General features: G+C 37.3%; 1 protein-coding gene across 3 annotated transcripts in view; it reads right to left on the reverse strand.

The window, feature by feature from the left end:
- LOC131066898 (calpain-type cysteine protease DEK1) overlaps nucleotides 1-18,110 on the reverse strand; it is a 164,789-nt gene extending 146,679 nt beyond the window's left edge. For all 3 annotated transcript variants that reach the window (XM_058001774.2, XM_058001773.2, XM_058001776.2), the window contains exon 1: nucleotides 17,368-18,110. In XM_058001774.2, the coding sequence (XP_057857757.2) occupies nucleotides 17,368-17,489 (122 nt within the window). In that variant the 5' untranslated portion in view covers nucleotides 17,490-18,110. The remainder of the gene's footprint in view (nucleotides 1-17,367) is intronic.
- Nucleotides 18,111-24,307: the final 6,197 nt, after the last annotated feature.

Here is a 24,307-nt window from a genome sequence, read left to right on the forward strand (position 1 = left end):
TTGCATGCTTTGAAAGGTGTAACTTTAAAAATTCACACATTATTATATTTTTACCATTATTCCTAATGTTTAGCATATGAACATTAAGGATCTTATATTACAATCATTGTCGTAAATATTTGTAAAGTTTTGTCTTTGCTTCATTTCGTGGGTGCTGGAGAAGATTATTTGGATCCCACTTCATGTGCTGAGGATGAAAATGAATATTGAGACAGATTGTTGATTGAAGACCCTTGTTTGTTTTAGTATGTGGCATCATTTCCTTACAGATAATCGCTTTAGTATTGTTGTTGCTGATTGAGACATGGTGATGGCCTAAAATGGTCACATTAGGGTTCAATATGTATTACCTATGTGTGGCTTTATTCAGAAGCTTCATCTGAATCATGGACTTCATATTATGTTGGGATACTGAAGACACCATTGATATTCTACTAGCAATTATGTGTGGTACGCCGAGGAGGTGTGGAAAGTAAAATAGAAGAATATGGTCTATTTTTTTATGCATTTGTGTTGTACATGAGGTCAATAGGTAAGCCATTTAGTAAATGATGTTGTTTGTGCAACAAAAGTCTAAATGGAGAATTCATATCTTCAAATCAACTATGCATCCACTTACATGGATCCAAACATGATTGAAACAAAACCTTTGAATCGGGGAGATAATTAGGCTCCATTACCCATATGGTCCTATTATATTTGTAATGGGGAGAGAGGGAGAGCAGGAAAGAGAGGGATAAATAGAGGGGGTAAGAGTGAGAGAGTTAGAGAAGGGTAAGGAGATAGAGCTAGGGGATAGAGATAGAAAGGAAGATAGAGGTGGATGTAGAGAAGGAGAGGGAGGGATAAAGAGAAAGGGAGAATGAAAGAGGGATGGATGTTGGAAGAGATAAATATGTAGAGAGAGAGAGAGAGAGAGAGAGAGGAAGGGAGAGAAGAAGAGGGGAAGAGAGGGAGAGATAGCTCAATATATAAAGAAAGAGAGGGAGATAATTAAGCATCATAGAGAGAGAGAGAGAATCATACCGGGTAAAGAGATTCTACACAATGATCAGTCATCAAATATTCAATTGAGATTTTTGTGTGTATTATGGCCGACGATATAATATTGGTGAAAAGATAGCCATAAAAAAAAGTTTGGACATGATATTGAGACCGTTGGATCAACTGTCCATAATTATAATAACAATGTTTTTTAAATTTATATTACTAAAAAATAAGACAAAAAGACCTGCATATCACAAATTGTTAAAAATAAAAAACATTCACAACTTTAAATTTATCACTTCTTACCTCTTTTTATTACTTACATGTTTAAAGCTACAAAACATAATTTATTTCATATTTAAAAATTCTTCTTGAAATGGATTTTTTATGAATGATTTTATAATATATATCATAAAGAATGTAAACAAGTTAAACAATGACCCTAACAATAATCTTCCCCAATGAAAAAAAAAAAATAGAAAAATCTCCCTTTCTCGTGGGATGTTTTTTGTTTACTGAAAATTTTAAAATTTTAATGTGGGTGTGCAGTGTAAGACCGTGGAGGGAGGCGTGGGGTGGGTTTGACCTTTAACAAGGGTTTTGAAAAATTTAGAAAAGCTTATGTGGACCACTTGACAAATAACAAGAGCCGGGATAAAATTTCCGCTAGTCGAGGCAAGTCAGACTTTATTTACATTGTCCTTGCCATGACTGACGCGCGGTAAAACTGCCAGCTTACGGTGTGTGTCCTTGTCAATCATAAAATGATTGAACAGCTGTAAAGATAGCTGAATAAAGCCTCTGAACGGATTTCACGTCATAACCTGTCATAACTTGAAAAAACCTACGAAAAGTATGGAGAAAAATCCAGTAGAATTGATGGTCATTAGTCCTTCAATCGTCTTGCATTGTTTTAGGATGTTGCCAACCATCGATTATCAAAGCTAGCCCGTCCATTCCATATAGGGATACGCCTTTGGCGTAAATTAAGAGGGACCCATTGATATTCTATTAAGAGGGGCCCATTGATATTTTTAATATCAGGTATTCCCTGCTATTGGCTTACATGTCTCATATAGTTTGCTAACAGAGGAAGGTTTCCATTCACACTAGTTTGTGGCCCTCACTAAAGATATTACTTGGACACGGTGTAAGGAGTCATCATATATTTGTGAGATATCGAGCTTACATTCTGAATCGAGAAGGAGCAATTAGTTGATGCATTCCACTTGGAAGAACATAAGGTGCACATGATAATTCTTAGAATAGCATATTTGTTTAACATACTCATTGTTGTGTATTTTCCAGGTAATAAAATATCAATTTAATATATCAGAAATAAACTGTTTGCAATTTTTAGTATCTTTGCAGATGTGTATTCTTTTCCCTATCATATTTGAAGAATATCAATTATAATATGTGAATGAAAGCATTGGAAAAACATGAATCCCAAACTCTTTGCAGATTGAGTTAACAAGAGAAATTCCAGAGGTCCACTTGAGCAGGGTTGTTACAATTTTCCAACAGTAGGCTTATTTGAAAGTTCAAGGAAAGTACAGCTAAAATCAAGAATATATTAATCTTTAACTTATGAATTACTAAATATTAATAAGAGTGAAGATTCATAACATTTATCCACTTTCATTTTTGTTTATTAGTAAAACATGAATATGCAATAAAAGATTAAAACATCCAGATATTGATGATGGAACAATTCTCAAACATATTTAGATCAGGTTGTTTTTATTAGGAAACCATGAACTTGATTTACCCATTTAGTCAAGGTTCCAAATCAGACCATGAAACCCAACCCAATGTGCAAACCATTCAATCACATTCCTGACCATTTACTTCGACCACGTCCTCCATTGCGCTCTTTTTTAACAGTGCCCACCAAGCTCGTAATTCTTGATCCATAAACTAGATCAAGTGCGCAATTCTATATCTTTTGCTTTTTACTCAAGATTCGAGGATGCCATAATTGAAGGGTATGCTGCATGGGGGCGTATCCATTCCCCTGGCGCTTTGACTCTCCATCCAAGACCCCTTTCATCTATTCCAATCTAGAGAAATATGTCCCCCTTCTGTTATGAGGGCATCTTTGATTACAGCATTCATCTATTCGCTTCTCTCCCTTTTTCATTTCTTGCTTTGTTCAATGAGTTAAGAGTTGGTGTTCCATATGCATGGGAGAAAGATATTGCCTTTAACAAGCTCACCTCATAGCTTATACCCTCTCTCAATGTCATGCAAAGATCGGATTTTCTCATGTGCCTTGAGTAAGTCCAATTTGACGCCTTATTTAAATTTTATAGTTGAAGAGCTACTTCAAAATGTGCAAAGACTTTTCAATTTGCATGTCCAATTTTAAATTACAAGCAATCTTAATCAAAACTAGTCTTAAAGACTTATGTTTGCAACTATTTCGATTACAAAAGGCAAGTAATTCACAAAATAAAATGTAGATAAGAATGTTGAGCTTTGTGCGTGTGTGTGTGTGAAGAAATAATTAAAAACTATGGAATGATTTTAAAGTCATTCAATTCCAAAAATCATATTATTGTCTTCACATACTGAAATATATATTGTGACACAATACTTGGTTCGTGGGAAGTTTGTGGTCAAAACGAATGATAACAATCTGAAATTCTTCCTCAACCAACGGGATTTGAATAATAGGCAGCAGAAATGGATAAGCAAACTTCAAGCCTATGATTTTGACATTAAGTATGTAAAAGGGAATAATAATGTGGTGGCTGATGCATTCTCTAAGAATGCCTTATTTTTGTTCTTAAACTAATATATTGGCTGATTGGAGGTCTTCTATAATGGCTTAGTATTAAGAATCCAATTGCAAATGATATTTTGGAGGAGAAATTGCAAGATAATAGGTTTAAGGTGGTTGACGAGTTCATCCTTTACAAAGAACAGTTGTATCTCATACCTAAATCCAAGATGAAGGAGAGGATTTTGAGGGCATGTCATGACACACCACTCACTTGTCATTCAGGCCTCTACAAGACATACAAGCAGGTGAGAGAAAGTTTTTTGGAAAAGGCTTAAGAATGATGTATTACGGCAAGTTAGAGAGTGTATGCAATGCCAACAAAACAAAACAGAGCATATTTTCCAGCATTTATTGCAGCTCCCAAAAATGGGAGAGCATATCAATGGGATTTTATAACAAGGTTGCCAAAGGTACAAGGTAAGGATTGTATATATGTAGTTGTTAATAGGGTCACTAAATATGCTCACTTTCATTCAGTTTCTTCAAAATATAAATCCCCAAAAGTGGCAGGTATGTTATTTATAGAGATTATCAGACTTCGTGATCTGCCAAAAACCATTGTAAGTGAGGGGTACAGCAGGTTTCTCAGCTTGTTTTGGCAAGAACTCTTTTGCTTGACAAGTACAGAGATGACACCAAGCACTAGCTATCATCCACAAACTGATAGCAAACTGATATCGTGAACAAACTACATTACAGGACGGCAAACAACTTGGATCAGGTGGTTGCATTTGAGGGAATATTGCTACAACACAACAAATTAAATGTCAATTGGTATGACTCTCTTTAAGGCACTTCATGGTTTGATGCTACTTAATTTGTGGATTTGATCCTTACGGATAGTAGAGTTCCAAATGCCAAGCATGTGGAACAGCCGAGTATGAATATCTTCAAAATTCCCAAGGAAAACTTGCAGCAGGCCCAAAACCAGCAAAAGATATATGTTGATAGGAACCAAAAAGGCAGAGTTTTTGAGATTGGTGACATAGTGTTCTTGAGGTTGCAGCCCTATAGACAATCATCCATTAAAGGGAGTGGAGTTGACAAGCAGAAGCCACGATTTTTTAGACCCTACAAGTCATTGACAAAGATTGGTGAGGCAGTTTATGGGCTCGAACTTCCAGCCAATAGCAGAATACATAATGTTTTCCATGTCTCATGCCTCAAGAAGGCTCTTGGACAGCATATCATTCTTTCAATTGAGTTACCACTGTTGGACGATGAAATAACCTGAAACCATCTTGGATGTGAGAGAAGAAAGCTAAGAAACAAGGTCATTCCAAAATACTTGGTCAAATCGAAGAATCTAAAAATGGACACCGCAATGTGAGTAGAGATCTTTAAGCATTCGAATTTCAAGTTGCTTGAGGACAAGCAACATCTTGGACGGGAGGACTGTCATGTCCCCAATTAAAAAGACTCAATTTAATGATTGAAGGAATAAATAGTGTTTTTTTAACACAATAATATTAAAAAATAAAAATAATATTAAATAATTTAACAATAAATTAATAAAAATATAAATAAATATTTTCTATTTCGTTGGTCAACCTGCTTGTCTCTTTCTTAGGCCAATATGGAGAATTCTTTTTCTAGCACCTATGTAATGGGTGTTGGAGTCTTCTTTTGCACATCACAATTTTCAAAGAATTTGTTTTTGGGCATGAATTGCTTCCTGGGACGACAATCTCAAACACAACGTCATGGTAGGACGTGTTGGTTCCCAGATCAACAAATTCATTAAATCCTAAAGATATACCAGGTGTTATGCTCAAATTTAGTGCTCGATCTGGCCAACGAATAGGATTCAACAAAAGGTTGAAAGCCTCTGCACTTCAAGCTCTACAAAACCTAGGTGGGTCTCCATTAATTCACGTCATTTAAAAAATTATGCTATAGCAGATAAAACTTCACACAAAAATAAACAAAAGTTTGTGTGAATGCATTCCTGACTATTACATCCCTTTGTTCTCCATTTGACACTGGTTTCAAGTGAAATACAAAACTGAAACTAAACTAAACACAAGTAATTAGTGACTACACCAACCAAGGTTTGCACAAAGAACTACACCAAACCAAAGCCTTGTCCATTTAAAGAGTCAACATGAAATAATCCATCTAATAATAACATAAACACACAATTAGTGACTCTTAAATCATTGTTGTCTAACAACAATAAGGCCTCCCATGGACATACAAGAAATCTTCTTACAGATCCTGAAACATAACGCAATATCCTTAGCATTTAACTAAGAGAAAACTTTAACTTGCTCCTTGAACAAGGGCCATCAACTAAACACTTATTGCAGCAAATGTGCATCAAAAATCATTGTAATCCTTGATTATTCTTATTAAAAAAACAATGCATACATTCCAGGAGACATTACCGCATGACATTTCTAATCCTGGTTACAAACTAATTCGCTTTCTATTATCAAAACAATTGCTTACAACATTTGAAACTAAAATTTAAAGAACCTGAACATAACAAAGCTACTTTGTACAAAAAATTACATTACTCTGAAAACTTGGGATTGGAACCCTTACAAAATGAAAGGAAATTACATTTAAAGAATGGAGAAGACCTAAAGTTCATCTATAGCTGACACATGGCACGTTAAGCTTCAATTTGACTTGCAACACTTGGTACCCTAAACATTCTCCAGCTCACATTATATTTGCTTCTCATTTACATAAAAATATTTTATTTCCCTTTCATTTGCACCTTACTTGAAATTTGTCCTTTATCTTCATTTTTTCTTTCAACCAAGTATTTGTCATTTCCTATTTACATTGCATCCCCATGAAAACATTTTGCTCTTGGTGAAAAAACCATCTTTACTGTTGCACTTTGCCATTTGCCAACTCCATTGACCCAACGATATCTAAGGATCTCACAAAACCCTCTGGCAATCCAGTGATGAGGCAACTCCATCAATCCAACAATATCTATGGAGCTCCCAAAACCCTCCCCGGCGATCCAACAATGAAGCAACTCCATCGATGGAACTTATACTATCTATGAAGCTCCCAAAACCTTTTGGGGATCCAACAATGAGGCAGCTTCATCGATCCAGCAATATCTATGGAGCTCCCAAAACCCTCTAGCGATCCAAAGATGAGGCAACTCCATCAATGAAACTTATACTATGGAGCTCACAAAACGCTCCAGCAATCCAGCAATGAGGCAACTCCATCGATGGAACTTATACTATCTATGGAGCTTCCAAAAACTTCCAGTGCTGAGGCAGTTCTATCGATCCAGTGATATTTATGGAGCTCCCAAGACCCTCCAACGATGAAGCTTGTTTGAGCCTTTTTTGGAGTAATTTCACTGCGACCAAACCAAGCGTCCTGTAGTTGCGAAAATTGGCAAGCAAGCATAATCAATTATATAAAATGTGGGTTTGTCACTAGAATTTGAACAGCTCGCTGAATTTTGGTACCTCCTTTGTAAATGGGCTTTGCCGACGAGATCACTTAACAAAAGAAAGTTTACGTAAATATACCATATGAGCTCGATTTGCCACGCAACTGAACTTGGAGGCACTTGAGGCCAAAATATCAGGTGGGTTGCTGTCGAAATCAAGAAATTTGACACTTTTTTGTGACGCATTTCGGACCATGTTGCAATCGCAAAACAATTAAAAAGCACATCAGCACTCATCTCAGGGCCACAAAACTTAACAAGCATGTTCACATATGTCACAAAAAACATTTCACCAAAGGGATTTGCTTGAAGACATCTAGGTTGCAAAATTTTAATTGTTGAAGATAGCTTCCAAGGTAGATTGTGACAGTAACCAGAACTAGTCACTATTGTCAAACTTAAGGTGCATGGGCACTTTAATTTTACAAAAATTGAAGGTGCCAACAATGGCTCATGTTCGAGGATGCATGCCCCTTACGGGCATGGTGAGATTCTAGATCTCCACGGCTTAGACCAGATGCCTACTCCATTGGGTGGCTCTACCACTGCTTCAAACTGACTGAATTATTTATCTTCATTTGGTGGCCCTGGGCCACCAAAAATGAAGAAACAATATCAGCCTTTGTCAAACACCTGATTTTCAGTTGACCCACACAAAATCAATATGCTTGTATCACTGACAACTACCTGAGTATACCCACTATAATTGGCATCTTCCAAAATAACATTGTATTCAGTATTGCCAATGTCTCCCTTATCATTCTTCTTTTTGCAACCAAGCCTAAACTGGAAAATGTCATAATCTAATTTGCACATACTACATCCATTATACAAAGCATATTCATATTGTATGTAACATTTTTCATTGTCAGTGTCATGTTTCGCCAAATAGGCACCCAGCTGATCTGAAAACAGAAAACATTCATAATGCATCATACAACTGGTATCATTAATTGTGACTTGATCACAAGTTTGCACATCAAACTTAATGTTTTCATAAGCACACTGCTGCAAACCATGTACACTATGTAAACAATCTTCCAATGTATAAAAAGAAAAACACTCATACACGGGTGCATCTGTATATCAACATTCTAACTCAACCACATATTCACCAATTACAACACTTTGCAAATAAAGCATATTTGCATTATTATCATCCCATTTATACACAAATGCTTGCATCTCTGGCCCATTAATATGATCTAATTTGTATTTCCAACCTTCATTCATATCCATGTAAACAACTTCAAGAATTGGCTCAAACCATTCATACTTTGTATCATTATTATAACTTGCATTAATATTTTCAGATGCACCATCATTTTCTACTTCCCTGTTATGAGTGTCATAAGCATCAACCAAGAAGCAACAATAATCAGCATTACTGATAGTCTCATCATCTGATTTTTCAATACATAGGTCTGATATTTCCTCCATATTAACATATTCTGAAACAGCTTGATCTGGGGATTCCTTAATTCCTTTAATACTCTCAACCGATGACGACATGATCTCTTGACCCACATGATCATGGTTATGCATACATGAATCAGTCAGGGTTGAAAATATGTTATCCGCGCTTAGGATACCAATGTTATCTTCATTTAGAACAAAATTGTCAGATTCAACTTCATATATGTCACTTGAAAAATCAGAATAACAATCAGTACAATCAACCTCATGAGTTGCACAATTTCGGACATATTGAGTAATATCATGATCATTACTGACAAAGCTCTGCACACTGGTAAAATCATGATTAGAGTTACCTAATTCTTGCACATTCAATTATGAATACATCATTTCATTAGCATTGGTATCACTGAAAATTTCATTTGACTTATTTTTATCATATAGCTGCAAGTGAACTTTTGCAATGTCCCTGTCTTCAATGTAACAACTAGTCCCATTTGTTTCATTAGTTCCATGGACTGAAGCATTACAATGAATTCCTAAGACTTCTATTTCTTCATCAACTGAACTACAACAGTATGAGGCATGATGCATATTTACATTGTCATGGATACAGACTTTGGGTTCATATAACATTTTGGTTGGACTATGACTCTAACATTCTCCACCAAGTCAATCCAATCAGACATTTGAGCAAAATTACTTGGCTTCAACCCTTCAGGCCACGCACTTGAACCTGGTTCATACAAATCCATAAACAAATTAATGCAAGCAACTTGCTGAGGTCTAAAAACATTAGGGATTTGCATATAGGCATTCAAAATCCTTGAAAACAAGGAATACCCTGATTCCCCTTCTATTCTATTTACATCAAACGTTGCCTGAATATAAACAATAGACTCAATAACGCTTGCAAGTTGTTGATAATTGGCCTGGGGTTCAATCTGATTCTGATCATGCAGTGGAGCAAAATCTGGAACAGCAAAGATATGTTTGTTTTGAAGACTAACTTCATTATTTGACTTGCATTGCTCAGCTGCATATGAAGTTTTATGACAACCAAAGCTTCCTAACATAAATCCCTTAAGCATTCCATACTTCAGATTGTTTTCTATATCCATTGCCATCTCAAAAGCCTGATGCAAACTTGTGAGGTCTTTGCTTCTCAACCAGTAGCTCATTTCTCTATCAAAAACACCCAGATAGACAACTAGAGCCATTGCATCGTTTGGTCTCACCTTCTCAAGAAAACTCCTTGATGTCTTCACAAATCTGATTTTTGAACCAATGCATTCTCCTGTATTTGGATATTCATGAAATTGCTGATCATAGAGGCTACATGAACTCTTTCCCCAAATTGCTCAATGAAAACTGACTTAAACTCATGCCATGATGAGATCGAATGTGCTCGTAAATCATAAACCCAATCTCTAGTATCATCTTTAATGGACTGCACAAAGAGTTTCATGATAATGTCTTCAACATTTATTTCATAATCGCCTACTGCATCTGTGAAATCCTGAAGATGCTTACATGCTGATTCGGACTTGTCACCTTTAAACTTTGGTATCTCCTCTCTAATCTCATGTGGTATTTGATTTGGAAAACTCAAAATGCCACTGAAATCTATAGCCCTATAGCTTTCAATAATGAATCTTCTCTTCTGATTACATGGCTGGGGCTGCTCATTATGCATTATTACATTTGAAATCATACAAGGATAAATGGGCTGATGCCTTTTGACATTCCCTTCCAAAAACTTTACATCATATTGCAGCTAATTCACCCTTAACTCTCAGCTTCTTTTACAACAAGATCTTAAAAATCTCAACTATATTTGAAATCTATCCAGTGAGCTTTTTCTAAATGCATACTTCATAGGTCATACAAAGCATTGGCTATAATTTGAAATGCTATGGTCTGCATACCTACATCTATCACTTCCCTTTCAATCAGTGCTAACCTCACCAAGCCAGGGAACAAGATTTATTCCATAAAAATTTTATGAGCTATATTCAATCATATATTTATATTCTTTGAACAACCAAGTTCATGAAATACCTGGACAAGTTGCAGCTGCTGCTAACTTTCTTTCCTGACTGGAAACTCTGAGTACGAGATCTTCTTCACACTTTTATCAGGTTCTTGTTCACAAAGTCGCTAGAGGACTAAATTTCAAAAAGCACCAAACAGCTTACTTTCATTCTTGGTCTTCTCCAACAGCAGAGTCATTTCAAAAAATTCTTCAATCTTTCTGCAACAAAATTTCTACCAGATCTGAAAACTTCATGACCAGACACTCCAAGATTGGATTCAACAATATTTTTACTTCAATCTCCCCAGCACGGTCGCCAATCTGTTGGTTCCCAAATCAACAGATTCACTAAATCCTAAAGATATGTAAGTCTTATGCTCAAATTTAGTGCTGGATTTGGCGAATGAACGGGATTCAACAAAAGGTTGAAATCCTTTGCACTTCAACCTTTGCAAAACCTAAGTGGGCCCCCCTTAATTCACATCATTTTCAAATACTTCACAACATTAAACAAAGATGCTAAAGCAGATAAAACTTCACACAAAATAACAAGGGTTTGTGTGAATGCATTCTTGACTATTACACCCCTTTGTTCTCCATTTAACACTGGCATAGAGTAAAATAGAAAACTGAAACTAAACTAAAACAGGAAATAGAAATGATTTTCAGATTTAGATTTGAGATGTTTCCAACCAGGGCTTGCACAAAGAACTACACCAAACCGATGCCTTGTCCATTAACAGAGTCAACATGGAATAACCCATCTGATAATAACATAAACACAGTTAATGACCATTAAATCATTGTTTTCTTACAACAATGAGGCCTCCCATGGACTTAAAAGCAATCTTCTTACAAATCCTGAAACATAACACAATATCCTTAGCATTTAACTGAGAGAAAACTTTACCTTGCTCCTTGAAAAAGGAGCCATCAACTAAAAACTTATTGCAGCAAATATGCAACAAAAAATCATTGTAATCCTTGATTATTCTGATTAAAAGACAAAGCATACATTCCAAGAGACATTACCACATGACATTTCTAATCCTAGTTGCAAACTAATTTGCTTGCTATTATCAAAACAACTGGTTACAACATCTGAAACCAAAATTTAAAGAACAACCTAAACCTAACAGAGCTACTTTGTACAAAAAATTGCATTACTCCGAAAAACTGGGATTGGAACCTTGCAAAATGAAAGGAAATTACATTTAAAGAATGGAGAAGACCTAAAATTCCTTTACAGCTGACACATGGCACCTTCAGCTTCAATTTGACTTGCAACACTTGGCACCCTGAACATTCTCCAGCTTACATTATTTTTGCTTCTCATCTACATACAAATATTTATTTCCCTTTCAATTGCAGCTTACTTGAAATTTGTCCTTTATCTTCATTTTTTCTTGCAACCCAATATTTGTCATTTTCCTCTTTACATTACATCCCTGTGAAAACATTTTACCCTTGGTGAAAAAACCATCTTCACTCTTGCACTTTGGCATTTGCCAACTCCATTGATCCAACGATATCTATGGAGCTACCAAAACCCTCCAACGATCCAACAATGAGGCAGCTCCATCAATCCATCGATATCTATGGAGCTCCCAAAACCCTCTAGCGATCCAACAATGAGCCAACTCCATGATGGAACTTATACTATCTCTAGAGCTCCCAAAACCTTTCAGCGATCCAACATTGAGACAGCTCCATCAATCCAACGATATCTATGGAGCTCCCAAAACCCTCAAACGATCCAACAATGAGGCAGCTCCATTGATGGAAATTATACTATCTATGGGCTCCCAAAACCTTCTAGCAATCCAAAGATGGGGCAGCTCCATCAATCCAGCGTTATCTATGGAGCTCCCAAAACCCTCCAACGATCAAACAATGAGGCAGCTCCATCAATCCAACAATATCTATGGAGCTCGCAAAACCCTCCTCCTGCGATGAAGCTTGTTTTAGCCTTTTAGGAGTAGTTTCACTGCAGGCAAACCAAGCGTCCTGAAGCCACAAAAACTGGCAAGCAAGCATAATCAATTAAATAAAACGTGGGTTTGTCACTAGAATTTGAACAGCTTGCTGAATTTTGGTGCCTCTTTTGTAAATGAGTCCTGCTAGCGAGATTGCTCAACAAAAGAAAGTTTACGTTAAAATACCATATGAGCTCATATTGCCATGAAACTAAAACTGAAGGCATTTGAGGCCAAAATGTCAGGTGGGTTGTCATTGGAATCAAATAAATGACACTTTTCCTAGACGCATTTCGGGCCAGGTTGCAGTCACAAAACAATTAAAAAGCACATCAGCACTCATCCGAGGGCCACAAAACTAAACAAGCATATTCACATGTCACAAAAAACATTTCACCAAAGGGAGCTTGAAGATATCTGGGTTGCAAAACTTTAATCGTCGAAGATGGTTGAAATATCCTAAATCGTATAATGGGTTAAACAAAGCAGAATTTCTAATGCAGAACATTAAATGGATACGATGTTAAATGAAATCTCCATTGATCATATAGACACAGTCACAGCTTCCAGATAATACTTCTAATTTTCATACCTCAATACAAAAAAAGCACCTCCAAATTACATATAAGATCAATATTGTTTTGATGACTATTCTGTGATACAATTATACTGGTCGACTTTTACATATAGATAGGCTGGCTACTCTTGGTCGTGGGATTCGATCTCCTTGAATTGCTTGCGCTTGCAATCGGAAGCAATAATCGATAGACTCCTAGGGGGGTATGGTCCCCTTCAATTCTGTTAATGTTTTAGCAACACAGAAATCTGAAACAAGATACACAGAATTTATCCTGGGAAAACCCTCAACCTGAGGGTGAAAAACCCAGCCACACCAAAAGATAATTTTATTGAAGTCTCAAAATAAGTACATAAATCTGAGCACTCCAATGATCACAGCTGAATGTAGATGATCAACTCAGAAAATAATAGCAGATACAAAGTCACAGCAAAAGACTCTTCAAGGAATGTTAATCATCACCTAAATAGCCCACGGCACATGAATAAATAACCTGCTTCAATAACCGATAGACTCCTCAAGAAGAAGGCGGAAGATGAGACAATAAGGACGGTGTCAGTTACACACCAACATACACTCGAGCTGATGAAGTCCAGCAGGAGAAAGAAAACGTATTGCCAGCTAATACGAAGTCGGTGACAGCATTCACAGACATAAATACGGCACGTATGATATCTGCTGAAGTTACCATCTTTAACAAATTCTTCCTTCTCAAGTTCGACTTAACTTCATTCACACAGTCAACACAACCATCTTTATATAATGATCCCAGCTACAAGCACGTGTGTCGTTGCAAGTCTTTTTGCGACTTAAGGATTCCTCTGTGTTACTGCAAATATTGGCCTTGCCCGTCAAAGACATGGCAAAGGCTATCCGTGCCTCCTTAGAATATCAGATGTAATATCGCCTATCAATGCCTTTGCAGTTGTGAATCACGGTTGTATTCTAGAAGTCCTGCAAGCTGCCATCTCATACTTATGCAAATTGTGTCCTCCTTCCCAAATGTGCAATAATGGTACCCTTGCAATGGCACCTGGTAATGCCACGACTTCCTTCCTTCCAATAATGTCAATGACTACCTACTTTAGAATGGACCTACAAAAAAATAGTTAAGCGGATTAATTGTTGAATGGTTTGAAGGCTAAAGTCGACTGTGTGAGGGCAAGGATTTCGTCCTACCTCACCGGCTTGCTGGAGTTTTCATTCCAGACTTGCCTGTGTGCACAAAGGCTCAATCAACCAAAATTAGCATATCTCGACAAGGCAAAGCACTCCCTAAAATAGGAAGCGTATGTTGTGGCATGAGACCACCAACCCAAGGTCGGCCCAAAAGCATTTATTTAAAAACCATTAAATTAAACAAAACAAAAGCACCTAAGTCAGCCCAACCAAAATAGGAAATTTAAACACTTTCAATTGTTTAAAATTTCCAATTTATTAAAAGCAAAAAAAGTCAAAAGAACAAAATCAAGTGTTGTAAAACACTGTCAGGGCGCCATAGGCCACCCCTCAAATTAGGGTCATCACAATGGCCTCCAGGGTAGATTGTGACAAGAGCCAGACCTAGTCACTATTGCCAAACTTAAGGTACACGTGCACTTCGATTTTACAAAAATTGAAGGTGCCAACAGAACGGAACCCCTACCTATTCATTCCTCATAGTGCAGTTTTGTCATCTCTACCATTTGGTAATTCTGAACAGCTTGACGATGCATGTATATGTGCTTCAATAAGCAGTGGTCACAGAGAGCTGGAGACATCTTGGACACAATACCTGGGGTGCGCATTTGAGCAAGGATTGCAAGTCACTTTTGCTATGTGTCTGTAGACAGCAGCAAAGCCCACACAGGCCAATAGCGAGGTGAAGTGATTTAAGGAAGTGCCGCTTTTGCAAGGATCCTTACCACTGATTGAGGATACAAGTACAGGCCTGCACATCTGGAAGATCATTGAAATACCACAATTGGTATTGCTGCTAACCACACCATTTTCAAGGCACAATATCATTCATCAATCTATCTCATCAACTGAAGATAGCGGCCATTGAAATATAGTGACAATCCAGAATGACTTCTTATGGACATTGTAACCTCTGTATGCGCTGAGTTTTGTAAGTTGATAACATCTGAGAATAGACGTTGATAAAATCTGAGTCTGTGCTTAATTCTGTACATTCACTAAAGGATGTCTGCAATTATGTTATATGAGATTTAATTCTAGAAATACTGCTGTAAATCAATTTACTGTTGTGATTTGCAAAGTTATCTGCACTGATATATTTCAGTCTAGATTTACCGAAACCAAGTGAAATAAATCATAGTTGTACTCGATCAAATTCAAAATAAAATATGAAGGTCATAATGTATCAAGATCATATTTAGCCCCTTTGCAAGACCTGAGATACAATTTACAGTGAATACTTAGAATAGTATCCCCATCTACTAAACATATCAACCATATTTGCATAAAAACAAAATATAGTAAGTTCAAAAAGCATAGAAATGCTTATAGATGAGAAAAAAAAAAAAAAGATGAGGTTTATTTTTTGAAGTAACCATGCTGAAACACGTAGTCAATAAATAACATCCTTCATGCAAACTAAAGCACACAATGTGGTCAGGAGTGATTCCTTGAATTTTTTAACAATGCTAAGCATACTCTTCTTCAGTAAGCATACTAGCAATGTTTTTATAAAAATAAAATGTAAGAGGTTCACAAACAAAGAACATTTTCAAGCAACACAAAAAGAGGTTCACAAACAAAGAACACTTTCAAGCAACACAAACAAGAAAAAACATGATGACAAGTTTTTTCAAGTAAATACTAAATATGCTTTAGCATGCGTCAAAAAATAACATCATTCATTAAAAATGTAAGCATGCAATATGATAAATTGTACTCATTTTAAAAAATGGTCTCGTCAAGCCCGTGAAGGAGCTGATATGTGGAATCAAGCTCTGAAATCCTATAGTCCGAAAACATGAGCAGGTAAAGCAATGGGCAAACTGTGCATTTGAAATGATTTCCTCTACTCAATGAAAGTTGAAATTGAAGTGAAGTGAAGTTGAGAGAATGTAGGTCATTTTGGCCCACTCTCCATGTATAGAACACTTTATTCCTACAGCCCAGAAAATAAAAATAAACATGGTTTTTCTCTTAAAGGTATGTTGACCATTTTTCTGTCCAATAACACTCTACACTTATACAGAAGCTCACTATGATCATGTCTTGTTACTCAAGCATATTCTTAACATGTTTATAAACAAGTCAGTGTGTGATGCTACCAGTTGCTACCATATTCTACAAAGTTGCGCCCACAGAGATACAATCAAACTTGTGTTTCCAATTTGTGAGAATGGACCCTTTTCAGGAAGAAGCTATGCAAGAACTTCAAATGTTCCCAGCAGTCATAGAGTTCTTCTCTTATAAGTGACTTCCCGTTTAAATAATCTGGTTTTTGTAAATAGAAGTCTTTTTCCTTCAGAAAACCTATGATACTTAATAGTTATAGCAACCCTCTGTCGAATCTCTCTATCAATCCCGGATTTATCTACTATAAATGCCGATGGTATCCTTTATGTATGTCATGCTACTCTCCACAGCAAAATTTCTGATGTCATTTTCTCATCTTTGCCATGACCCACATACTGCCCAAAATTTTCAGGTCCTTTTCATACATAATCGTCATGCCAATGTTGAATATAAGGGGTGTGTTTCTACAAAAAGTCATGTTGCACAGAATTTCAGTAGACGCATATGAATTAGTGAAAAGGCCTGGTAGACTGTCAGCCCTTACTTTAGAATAGCACACTAATGTGTCCAGAGAGCATTCAGTTTGACCAACGTGACTCAGTTGCATGGAAAGAATATTACAAATTAAATTGGCAGCTTATTTAAAATAAAAACTTAAACAACGAGGAATCGTTTTGCGCCAGTCTAAGCAAATCAGGATTTCAAGTTGGGACATGAGTTTAAACAACATCGGATAGTGACAAGTGAGAAATGCAGCAGCAGTCTAGTAGACTGCACGATAAAACTCCAAAAAAGCAAAGGTCAAATAACATGCTGTAAAGAAATAAGAAACCCGTGGGAGAAATGCTGATTGTTATTAAGATCGCACTGTTAAAAGCAAGCATTAATAAAGCTGCGATTTCTCACCTGTATATTCTCCAGGGCCGCCAATTGACACGACAAAGAATGAAAAGGCTGAGGGCACCCAGTAGCGCAAAGAGCGTGGCGCAAACTGCAGAGACGACCACCAGATCCCCTTCCCCTTCCATCTCTTTCTCCTTCAATTCCCCTGCTTCATTACCCTAGCAGCCACAAATGCCCCTCTTTCTCCGACCCCCTATGGCCCTAATCTCCAAATACACACAAAAACAAAACCCCGCGCCACATCTACATCCTTTCTGTCAGCCATTAAAAGCCAAACACTAAAACCACCTTCGTCCAACCACACAATACATTGTCCGTAAGATACTCAATGTGTATGTGTTCCTGCGAGAGGTGAACCTGTACCCTCATACTCCCCAAAACGAGGATTTTGCCTGGGAGAAAAATGGTATGGGGGTTTCATAGAGGAGCAAATACCACGCAACACACGACCGGTACCTCTCTTCTCAAATTCCTTGTTAAACTCTTGCAGAATTGAGTGAAATGGAGATAGAGAAGTAGCCGAGCGGTAAAAAGCTTACTCGAGTTGAGCTCGGCTCCCTGTCAGGATTTTCGAGCGGTAAAAAGCTTACTCGAGTTGAGCTCGGCTCCCTGTCAGGATTTTAGAGGCTATGTATAAAAGCAAACAGATTTAAAGAATAAAAAGTTCCCATTAATTTTTTTATGCCCTTTTTGACAATTGATGAATATTTTATCCCACTCATACCGACACTCACACTCACCACTCTCCCACTCCGAATGAGAGAGCTAAAGAAAAGTCCATAACCTATGTTTTTACTTTTTGATACATAATTTTGATGTCTATGGAGTATTTTTTGTCGGAGGTATCTAAATGTACTACAAAATTGAGGTTACATATCTTACTTTCTTGGAGGATTTGAATTTTATGACTTCTCTTTCAAGGACACAAGCTCTTCATCACTATACCAATTCAAATTGTATCTAATTGACTTGATATTCTTATTATTCATAATTTGTAATTATTTTTATATTTCATGAATAGAGTATAGTTCTTTAGAAACATATAATGTTTTTGGATTTAAATCTTTATTGCTAAATCAAATTTATAAGTGTAGAAATGAATCAATTAGTTTTGTTGTATGAATTTAACTTGTATATTTGAATATGTTAATTTCACCTCAAGTTCAAGTCAGTTAAATTTCAACTAATCATTATGTGCTAAATTTTGTACCGAAACTTTCAAATTATATTCTTGGATCAAATAAAAAAAAAATCACCTCTTAACTTTAATTAATTGAGGGTAAGCATTTGAGATCCACCCATCATTAAGGGTAACTTCGCCACATATTTGTGTCACAGAGGATTAATCCATCTTTATTATTCAACTTTCCACATAAATCACTTCAATTCTCACATTAATGTGACGGAACTCTAGCTCTCACACTAGGTCATTCCAAGATATGTTATATCACATTATATTGTGTTGTCTATTTGGCAGCATCATATTTATATCAACATCATTTGTAGGTGAAAATAGTGTTGATCAACTATTCATATTGCAAGTGTAGATAGAAGCAAATATTTGTTTGCAAGTACATGGGATTTGAAGGCAATTGGATCTTTTTTTATAGAAAATGTCATATTCACAATTGAAGGTCAATTTTATAAAACAAAAGATTAAATTTACAACTAATACGTTGACTCCACAAAAATTACAAGAATAAACAAGTTCAAATTTTATCATATTGCTCACAACGCATCCAATATTAAGCAAATTTTGAGCTATGGTTCAAAAGTTGTAATCAAAACAACAGACAACTATATATCAACATCAAAATTACACTCCTTTTTTAGGGTTACTAAATTATTTCATATAATATGTCACTAATCTAAATTGGGTTAATTAAATTATGTTGTTTATGATAACTCAATGATGAACAGATAGTACTAACCCGGTACTGAGAGGGGGGGGGGGGGGGGGGGGGGGTGAATCAGTACAGACAAAAATACAGTCCTAAATCGGTTTGACAGCAGACACTTCAAATGACTGGCAAACAGTGACACCGGTTTGAAACAAAGTGCAACCGGTAAGGCTAAGAATGACTGAGACAAGCATTAACCGGTTACTCACTTAGCTTTTCACTCAACTCAAGACTACACTACTATTTCACCCTTATGCATAAACAGGTAATCTATCATCAGATCATAATAACAGCTAGTTCAACATGTTTTATTGACAGGCATAAAACACAGAACCATCATATGCTTGATAGACAATAGCAAAGCATCATAAGATAAAAGCATCATACATGACACACATATTTTTCACGTGGAAACCCAACTGGGAAAAACCACGGTGGGGATGAATACCCACAAGCTATTTTTGAACTCTTTAGAAGTCCGCTTTGTTAGGAGCCTTGTTCGGTTAGAGACATTACAATAGGTTCTGCTAGGAACCAATCCTGTTAGGGATCACCCGGTTAAGGGATGGCTAGAATACCCGGTTAAGGGTTAAACCCTGTTAAAGATTACCTTGTTAGAGGATTTCAGGAACTCAATAGCTAAAGGATTTCGAACTCAATAGCTTTGAATTACCTTGTTAAAGGATTTATAGCAAGTCGGTTAAGGCTACCTTGTTAAGGGATTTTCCAACTGCTAAGGTGGTTAGAGATCAACAGGTATTACAATGATCTGGTAACAACACTCAATGTTAATGCAGATCCGCTCAAGCTCCTCTTCACCTTCTGCACTTACACTCTGCATGTATAACTTCTCTCCTTTTGGTCTGGCAAGAATCACATATCCCTTCTCTTGGATACACACACACAACTTTTGCCAACAACCTCAGGAAGAGACACAACATCGACCTTATAGGAAAACAGATAGGTCAGTAGCATAAACCCTAAACCCTAAACCTATTAGGTTAAGGAATTCAAACGGTTCAATCCTAACCGTTGAGCACACTGCGTTAAATGCAGTAGTTCTTGATCCAATCTCAAGACATTCTCCATCGTCCATTTCTACTGATTTTATGGCAGCTGATAACCCATCACACGTTATCACCATTTTATAGACTTCTCACATTCCCGAGGTAGATAGGAACAATCTCCTTCATGCAAGATCCTTCACACGCACAAGGCTTACATGGCAACACGATTTGTTCTTTTTTACCATGCTAACTCATCACACAAAGTCACTAGTTGAGCCACACAGGCTTGAAGCACTTAAACCGGAAACCTTGAAGTTGAGACTACCAACCAGTATTCATACAATACTTCCATGTGTCGGTTCTCATAACTATATGCCAGTTCATCATGAACAAACGCACCACTTCACTTTGGCACAAATGTCGGTTCACAATGTTCTACCGGTTCTCTCATATGTCGGTTCTCACTTCTTCAGCATATTGACATCAATGACAACATACAATGTCATTATGTCCTCATACCGGTTCACATAATGCCAACAATCTCCCCCTTTGGCATTGATGGCAATAAACAAAGATATCTTCTCCGCTTCACATCTTCTCCCCATTTTCTACAGATATCTTCTCCGCTTCACATCTTCTCCCCCTTTGACAACAATGCCAAAGTGGAGGCACAAGCTTCCCTGTTCCATTATGTTGCTCCCCTTGAGGAGTAGCATCCTTCAACACATCAATCCTGAAGAAAAATTTGACTATGCAATACCTGACTGATGTGGAGCACATATCTTTAGTTTACCTCCTGAAGGGGCAACACCCCTAATTCACTTCTTAAGTACATAAATGTAGCCTTTGGGAGAGGCTTGGTGAATATATATGCTAATTGCTCCTGACTGGAAACATGTTCCAGTGCAATCTCTTTGTTTTGAACCTTTTCCCTCAGGAAATGATACTTAAGTTCAAAATGCTTAGTTATAGAGTGTAAAACCGGATTCTTTGAGATATTGATAGCACTTGTGTTATCACAAAATATACTTACCGATTCAGATACAGGGACTTTGAAGCCATTTAATACACTTGTGTTATCACAAAATATACTTACCGATTCAGATACAGGGACTTTGAAGCCATTTAATACATGCTTCATCCAGATTGTCTGAGTGCAGTTCATGAAAGCTGCAACATACTTTGCTTCCGCTGTAGACTGAGAGATACAACTCTACTTCTTACTCATCCATGAGACCAGTCTACCACCGAGAAAGAATGCACCACCGGTTGTGCTTTTTCAGTCATCTATATTGCCTGCCCAATCAGCATTTGTGCATACTTTCAAGTTGAAATCCTCGCTATAAGGATACCACAATCCATAGTCAATAGTTCCCTTCAAATACCTAAGAATCCGCTTGATTGCAACCAAGTGAGATTCTCTTGGGTTTTCTGGAATCTTGCAGTAATGCCAACTGCATGTGCAATATCTAGTATGTTATGCACTACATAATGCAACTTACCAATCATTGATCAGTATTCCTTCTCATCAACCAATTCTAAGTCATCTTCTTTAGATAGTTTACAACCGGTCACCATCAGAGTACCAACCAGTTTGCTATCTTCCATGCCAAAGGTCTTCAACACCTCTTTGACATACTTGGACCGAGTGATAAAGATTCCATCCTTCATCTGCTGGATTTGCAGTCCAATGAAGAATTTAATCTCCCCTATGAGTGACATTTCAAACTCTTTCTTCATCTCATCTGCAAACTCATGACTCATCTTGTCATCTCCACCAAAGATAATGTCATCAACAAATACCTCACAGATTAGGATATGATCTCCTTCAAACTTCAAGTAGATATTACTATCTTCACCTGTTCTCTCAAATCCAATCTTCACAAGATGGGAATGCAGATGTTCATACCATGCTCTAGGTGCCTGCTTTAGTCCATATAAGGCTTTATGCAGCCTACACACCATGTCACTGTCTTTGGATAGGGCAAACCCATCTGGTTGCTCAATATACACCTCCTCTTCAAGTACACCACTTAGGAATGCAGATTTTACATCCATTTGATATACTTTGAAACCTTTAAAAGCTGCATATGCAAGAAGCATACGGACTCCTTCCAATCTGGCTACGGGAGAAAAGGTTTCTCCATAGTCTTCTCCTTCTTCTTGAGCATATCCTTTGCACACTAATCTAGCTTTGTTCCTAATCACTATGCCATCCTCATTCAGCTTATTTCTGAAAACCCATTTAGTACCAATGACATTTTTGTGCTCTGGTCTGGATACCAAAGACCATGTACCATTTTTCTCTATCCGGTCAAGTTCCTCTTCCATTGCCTTGATCCAGTCTTGATCCTTATGTGCCTCTTTGAATGATTTAGGCTAAAATTCAAAGATCATACATGAGTTTTCTCTTACCTTTCTTCTTGTAAGGATTCCTGCATCCTTATCTCCTATGATCTGCTTAGGATCATGATTCAGCTTGACATACCGAGGAATGGTCTTGATAGATTCCTCTTGCTTTTCTTCTTCATCCTCATCTCCATCAGTATCAGCATCTACATTTGCCGGTGTAGGAACATTGTTACTGGTACTCGATTGGCTGTCAACCGGTTCCCAGAAGGTTGCAATCGATTCGTTTACCGCTTGCTCACTGTCGGTTTCCTCAGTTTTCTCAAAAGTTTCATCAACTCTTACATTGATGCTTTCCATAATTCTCTGAGTCCTATTGTTGAAACACTTGAGAGCTTTGCTCTTGGTGGAATATCCTAGGAATATTCTCTCATCACATTTCGCATCAAATTTGCTCTGGTGTTCACTCCTCTCGATGCAACATTTGCTACCAAACACTCTAAAGTAGCTAACCACAGGTGTCTTACCGGTCCAATACTCATAAGGAGTTTTATCCTTACCTTTCTTGATGAGTACCCGGTTCATTGTGTAGACTGCAGTGCTCACTGCTTCTCTCCAAAAGGTGTGAGCTACCTTTCCTTGAATCAACATGGTTCTAGCTGCTTCAACCACAGTCCGGTTATTCCTCTCTGCTAGGCCATTCTGCTGTGGAGTCCGGGGGGCAGACAATCGCCTCTTGATGCCATGTTCTTCACAGTACTTGTTGAATTCACCAGAAGTGGATTCCCCTCCTTGATCAGTTCTCAGGCACTTGATCCTTTTACCGCTTTCCTTCTCCACTAATGCTCTGAAAGTTTTGAACTTTACAAAGGCTTCAAACTTGTCTTTCAAGAATGTGACCCACATCATTCTTGAGCAGTCATCAGTGAGAATCATGAAGTACCTATCACCCTACACACTTCTAGTTTTTATAGGACCACACAAATCAGTATGCACAAGGTCAAGCAAGTTGTCAGCAATGAAAGATTTACCTTTAAAGGTTGAGGGAGACATTTTCCCCAATTGACACTCTCTGCACAAGGTATCATCCGGTTTGCTTAGCACCGACAACCCTCTAACTGCCTTGATCTTACTAGCCTTCACAATGTTATCAAAGTTTACATGGCAGAGTCTCCTATGCCATATCCAACTATCATCAAATTTAGCCACAAGACATGTGCTTATATTTGCATTTAGCTGAAATAGGTTACCTTTGGCCTGCATGTCGGTGGCCACCAATTCACCATTCTTTCCTTTGATTCTGCAAACTCCATTCTTGAATTCCAGAGTTAGGCCACTATCATTTAGCTGGGCAACACTTAGAAGGTTGTGTCTGAGACCATCAACCCAATACACATTGTCAGCACTACTCTTTCCATTCAGAGAGATAGACCCTCTGCCTTTGACCATGCATGGTGCATCATTGCCAAAGCGAACCACACCACCATCATAATCCTCCAAGGATAGAAACTTACTTCGGTCACCAGTCATATGGTGAGAACAACCACTGTCAATGATCCACTCATTGGAATTATCAAACCGGGAGACAAGAGCCTTCTTGTCTAACACATCTTCCTTGACAACAACAAACACAATATCTTCATTTTCTTCATCCTCTGATTCTTCATCTGTGACACCTTCATCAAC

This window comes from Cryptomeria japonica, chromosome 9, assembly GCF_030272615.1.
Source record: "Cryptomeria japonica chromosome 9, Sugi_1.0, whole genome shotgun sequence".
Classification (NCBI taxonomy): domain Eukaryota; kingdom Viridiplantae; phylum Streptophyta; class Pinopsida; order Cupressales; family Cupressaceae; genus Cryptomeria; species Cryptomeria japonica.